At 41.7% G+C, this 6,533-nt stretch overlaps 1 protein-coding gene across 1 annotated transcript; it reads right to left on the reverse strand.

Moving 5' to 3' along the window:
• On the reverse strand, nucleotides 4,508-5,596 carry LOC109224194 (uncharacterized mitochondrial protein AtMg00810-like). Its single transcript, XM_019388780.1, has 2 exons — nucleotides 5,465-5,596; nucleotides 4,508-5,098 (listed from the first exon to the last, which is right to left on the reverse strand). Exons 1-2 carry the CDS (start codon nucleotides 5,594-5,596, stop codon nucleotides 4,508-4,510), a joined length of 723 nt encoding a protein of 240 aa, XP_019244325.1.

Raw genomic sequence — 6,533 nt, forward strand, 5'->3', positions numbered from 1 at the left:
AGATAGGGTAAGGGCTTGAAATTATCCTAAGGGGAAGGTGTTAGGCACCCCTCAAGATCCACTAGTGTGGTTCCCGGCCAGATAGTTCTTTGTGAATTTGGTGCAACTAACATATAAACAGATAAGGCTCAAATAAGAGGGGATTTTAATACACAATGGTTTGAAAGTAAACAAAGTTTGAAAGGGCAGTTATTAAAAGGGCTGATTTTGAAAAGAAGTTATAATGCTTTAAAAGAAAAGAAAAAGGGAAGAGGGGGTCCTAGGTTTATTTAAAATATGGATCACATCAATGCAATACCCGGTAATCACTCCTCAAAAGAGGGGCTACACGTGGTATTCGCGCACCGTTCATCATATCCATATCTACCCTTCCCACCCCGTTATGGTACTAAAGCGCGGATTAGTCTCGGCCACTATTGCATGCTATTACCCGTCCCATTCCTAACAGTCCCGGAGGCACTTAGGACTGCTAATCCTAAAAGGGAGGGATATTAGGATGACTTGGAGTTTCAAAGGTGAAAAATCTAAAGTGACATACAAAACATATAGGGCTACACATTAAAAGGGGAAGCACATAAACATTGAAGGCTCATATATACCTCCTCAAACAAAGCAATCAAATAGCAAGACTCAAACAACAATCAAAGTCTAAATCTAAAAATATACTAAGGTAAGGGGATTATTGTTTTGAAGCAGACCTGGTCTATTACATGACTCAGTTAGGAAGCACGAATCAGGCCTGCCTGCTGGTTGTAGCAATTAACAATTAACAGAGGCGAGTTTAGTTTTATTATTATTATTACCTAAGGCTTGCCTAAGTGTTTAGGTGAGATATTAGGAACATGGTATCTATTTGTTAGAAACTAAGCATCCACCAGACTGTATAGAGAACCGGGTTATCTATGTGTTTCCTCTGAAAGTACTGATGAACCAAACTGTATAGCGATCTGGTCCTATATGAGTTTGGTACAGTGCTAAGTTTGTGTGAGTCCACCAAATGGTAGAGTACCTGGTCCTTTATCGTGCTCTGCACTGAATGCTAGTAAAGCAGAAAGTAAATAAGGCCGAGGTTTTTTACGTGGAAAAATCCCACACAAGGGGATCAAAAAACCACGACCTACACCTGTAGGCTTTTAACTTCACTAACTTGTAATTTCCCTATTACAAGCACTTTATAATAACTCTATTGCAAAGACTTCAACTAAGTTGTGATGCTCTCATCACAAGCCACTCTATAACTATCCTAGTTACAAAGAATTCGACTAACTTGTGGTATTTCTACCACAAGCCACTTTGTCACCCTACGGTTACAAAGGCTTTGACTAACTTGTGATGTTTCCACCACAAGCCACTTTGCAATACTTCCGGTGACAAAGAATTTTTCTTATGACTCAACCTAATCAATGCTTCTAATAAAGCTGGATAGAAGTTACAATGAAGAACACATAACAAAGACTCGACAATCTAAGGACTTAAGATATCTTCGATCTTGGATCAGGTCCTTAAGGTTGAAGCAGCTTTGTTCTTTAGAGAGGTTCTTGAACACTTGAGAGAATATTTTCCTTTTCTGACTTTGCAAGTGTTTTGCCTGAATATTATGCCTTGCATAAGGTTTATACTACACAAGATATCCTTAGTGATGTCCAATCTCAATGGTGATGTCCAATCGAAATGGAAAGTGGCTGCTGCACTGTCTACTGCACTGTTGCAGGCAGTCACTTTCTGCAATTGCTTTCCAGCTGTAGTTGACTTGTACTTGTCAGAGAACACTAAGGGACCAGGTCCCTGTTGTGTTCCTCTTTGTATAGTTGCGGACAATCACTCAATTGCATTCCAGCTGCATAGTTGACTTGTACTTTTGTCAGAGAACTGTAAGGAACCAGGTCCCTGTTGTGTTCCTCTTTGTACAGTTGCGGACAGTCACTTTCTGCAGCTGTGTTCCAGCTGTATAGTTGACTTGGACTTCTGTCAGGGGAGCACCAAGGGATCAGGTTCCTGATCTGGTACTTTTGCACACTGCCCATATTGTCTTGAGTTGAGTAACTTGAATCATTGTACATTAGTTGATCAGAGAATGAGTTGGCACTGCAAACAGTGCAGTGCGATAGAATCTTCATTTCCAGCTGTGTCCAATTGACTTTGTACTGCCGTGAGGAACCCACAAGAGTATCAAGTCCTTGTTTGGGTTCCAACCTTCTGAAGCTTTCCTGAAGCTATAGCAAGTTCACATTTGGTTGGAATCCGTTAGATGGAGTGTAATCCAAGTGAGTCAGGTTCCCTATCTGGTTCTTGACATTAAGTTTGTTAGATCATCAAAACATAAGACAAAGATATTGAAAACCTATCAATTTCCCCCTTTTTGATGATGGCAAACTTAGCATTGAATACGAGAAGTTAGAGTTCAGAGAACCAGATTGGATAACAGGATACCACAGATTCCCCCTGACTTTATTATGCCCTTACTTACACCTGTTTCCCCATATGTTCCCCTGACTTTTTACTATCGTTCTTGGTGTTTTATTTGGTTCCATACAGAATGTTTGTTAGATCATCAAAACATAGATTAAAAGACCTCAAGCCCATCAATATCCCCCTTTTTGATGATGACAAACTTTTAACATCGATGACTATTTGACTTAACCAGATAAGGTAGCAACAACTACATATGTTCCCCCTGACACTAACATATGTTCCCCCTGCCTTGATTCACTCGATTCTTCCCCCTTTTGGCATCAACAAAAAGGCATAGTCAGATAAAAAGTCATAAAGAAGTCCAACAAAGCTAACTCTTGCCACATATGTGCACACAACCATGATAGAAAAGAGAAGCAAAAAGGAAAACAAGCATTGTACAAGCAAAAGAAGAGATGTTTTATTGAAAAAATATGACTGTTTCAGCAGGAGCAGCAATGGTGAAATCTAACATGCCATCACAAGAAGACAAACAAAAAGAGAAACAACAGCCACAAAATCATCAGAGCAAAAGATAACTGGCCACTGAGAGGATCCTACGGGGCACTAGAAGAGGGAGGCTTGTAGAGGAGGCAGCAAAAGTTTTGAGAGCTAGGTCCATGCGGGTAGTTGCAGACAACTGTTAGTCAAACAGTTTCTCCCGCAAGTTCTCCACTAGTTGCCTAAGTCCAGAACTTGTCTCATACCTGCCATCTCCTAGATTGTCGGGCAAGCGTGCGACCCCACAAGACTTTTTCTGAATTAACTCTTTTGCCCAAGGCCACTGTCACTTAGAATGGTCTTCATTTAACCAGGTCCTCCCACAGTTTCCCACTTTTTGTTTTCTAGATATTTAAATAAACTTCCCATTCCTACTTGCAACAGCCACAATGTCACCCTCAAACAAATCTTTCTCAGCCACACCCTTTTGTAGATCTTTTTACTAAGGAACTAGGTTCCTTCACAGCATCTTTATCAACCTCAACCACTAAAATGTATTTATCAGCCACTGCTTCCCCTTATTTCATCAACTTCTCCCTTTTTTTCAATACTCTGCTTACTCTTCTACAAGGCACACTCAAAAGCCTCTTTCTTCTACAACCACCTGGTTTGTTTCAGCTAAAAGAGAATCAGGTTCTTCAACAGATTCTTCTATGACGATGTCATGAACCGAAGACTCAAAAAGCACCAGAGTTCTTTCATCCCCTAAGAATGGAGTTTCTTCCCCCTGAGTTTCAGGAACATAGGAGAAGTAGGGTTTGCAACTTATGGAAGTGAGACTGGAGATGAGGTGACTGGAGAAGAGTAGAGGTGACTGGAGATGAGGAGTATTAGGGATAGTGAAGAAGTGGGTTTCTGGTGATGGTGTTAAGAGAGGAGGAGATGTGAGAGTGATGTCGATGGAAAGAGAAAAAGAAGATTATTTGTTGGCCATGGTGAGAGAAGTGGTTGAGAGTTCTTGAAGGAAAAATTAAAGTGATGCAGAGGGAGACAATAGTTTAGAACTGCTGGTCTGAAAAGTCGGATGATGTGGCAGTTGAATTAATTTTGCTATCCTTTTTCTTTGAACAAACATGCGAAAAACACATTACTACTAACATGTGGTGCAGGAACCAGGTTCCTGACCTATTTTTGTAAAAGGGTTTTTTGCAGCTCTCCTCCGAAGTTCAACACTGTACCTTTAGCTTCTATGATCATCATGCGTGTTTACCTGCAACGGTATAGATGTGAGTTAGGCCTAGTCAGAAAACACTTTAACCAATTTTACCTTAGTGTGACTATCACAGTTATGTCAGCATAAACAGGTTCTCGATTAGGTTCAAGTAATCCCAATGCCATTTTGTTTCTCAAAGTGTTCCCTGCTCAGAGCTTTGTGAAGATATCTGCAATCTGATCTTCCGTGCAACAAAATCTTATACAAATAAGACCCTTTTTCCACATAGAAGCGGTACACAATCAATGTATGCACAAAAATCTTCCAACTATTGCTTGATCCACAGTGAATGAGCACATTATGAGGCAGTTGCAACAGATTCTGCTTTAGCTGTTGAGGGAGCTACTGAGTTATAAAGCATGATCTAAGGGAATGAGCCATTTCAGATGTGCTTTTCCTGTCTTCTAGATAACCTGCATAATTAGCGTTAGCATAACTAATAAGGTTGAAATTGTCCCCTGAAGTATAGTACAGAACCAGGTTCTGTATGCCCAAATATCTCAGGATTTTCTTAGCAGCCTCCAGATGAGATTCCTCAGGATTTGATTGGAACCTTGCACGTAATCCCACACTGAATACAATGTCTGGCCTACTGGCAGTAAGGTAGAGTAGAGATCCAATGATTCCCATGCTTCCATGGCAAACTTTTTTCAAGAGTTCTTTGATGCATTTCTGACTGATACACGTTCCCTTTATGGACTGCTTCTCTTGAAGACCCAGGAAGACATTCAGTTCCCCCATCGTACTCATTTCAAACTTACTTCCCATGAGGTTAGCAAATTTTTCACATAATGAGTTAGCTGTAGCTCCAAATATGATGTCATCCACATAAATCTGATCAATGAGCAGGTTCCTTCCCTGTTTCTTCAAAGACAATGTATTGTCAATCTTTCCTCTTGATTGAATCCTTAGACAACAAGCCTTGATTTGTTCCTTGTAGCATTTCCATGTTCATCCAACTCATTCCTGAATACCCACCTGGTCCCTATGATGGCTCTTTCTGAGGGTCTAGGTACTAGGTGCCATACCTTGTTTCTTTCATGTTGATGCAGTTCCTCTTGTATTTCAGTAATCCAGTCTGCATCCTACAAGGCTTCCTTGATATTTTTTGGGTTCTTTTTGGAATAGAAATGCTGAGAAGGCTAGGGAGTTTCTGGTTTTTTGATCTTCCAGAATCAAGGGGATGATTATGTTATCAAGTGAATGAGAGCTTTTGTGTTTACAAATTGGGACTGAGGATTGATTGGTAGAGAAACTAGGTAAGTTAAATGGATTTCCCTGCACTCCTTGTTCAGTTACTTGGGGAGTGCCTTGCACTGCATCTCCAACTCTTTCTTCTGCTTCAGGGGTGGTAATGGAAGTACCAGGTTCCTCTTGAGAAGTGAAAGAAGACATTGCATTGTCTTCACCTGTCTCCTTCATCTCACTCATCATATCAGCCTTGCCATTTGAAACATCAGATACTTCCCCAGTGGCTAAATGTGGTTCATTATTTTGATCATCATTGTTTCCTCTTTTGGGCCGTTAGCGGAGTTTGCCTACAACAACAGCTACCAGTCGAGCATCCAGATGGCCCCTTATGAGGCATTATATGGTAGACGGTGTCGATCGCCAGTTGGGTGGTTTGAGCCGGGGGAGGCTCGGTTGTTGGGTAGAGATTTGGTACAGGATGCCTTGTACATGGTTAAGATCATTCAGGATAGGCTTCGTACAACTCAGTCCAAGCAAAAGAGTTATACCGACAGTAAGGTTCGTGATGTGCCATTCATAGTCGGGGAGCTGGTGTTGCTTCGAGTGTCGCCCATGAAGGGCGTGATGAGATCTGGAAAGAAGGGCAAGCTAAAACCTAGGTTCATTGGACCTTTTGAGATCCTTGATCGAGTGGGAGAGGTGGCTTACAGACTTGCATTGCCACCGGGTTTATCAGTTGTGCATCCAGTGTTTCATGTGTCCATGCTTCAGAAGTATCACGGCGATCCATCCCACGTGTCAGACTTCAGCGCACTCCAGTTGGACGGAGATTTGACCTATGAGGAGGAACCGGTAGCTATCCTAGACCGGCAGGTTCGTCAGTTGAGATCGAAGAGTTATCCTTCGGTTCGTGTTCAGTGGAGAGGTCAGCCTGTAGAGGCAGCTACCTGGGAGCCCGAGTACGATATGTAGAGCCGATATCCCTATCTTTTCACCGACTTAGGTACTTTCCTAGGTCCGTTCGAGGACGAATGATTGTTTAAGAGGTGGAGAATGTGATGACCCAAGGGGTCATCTTTTGTTTTATAATTCGAATCCGGGTTCTGAGGCCTTGAAAACCTCATTTTCTTTATCCTCGATTTACGTGCGCAGTCCAGGCGCGTTTTCGGAAAGCCTT

This window comes from Nicotiana attenuata, chromosome 3, assembly GCF_001879085.1.
Source record: "Nicotiana attenuata strain UT chromosome 3, NIATTr2, whole genome shotgun sequence".
Lineage (NCBI taxonomy): Eukaryota > Viridiplantae > Streptophyta > Magnoliopsida > Solanales > Solanaceae > Nicotiana > Nicotiana attenuata.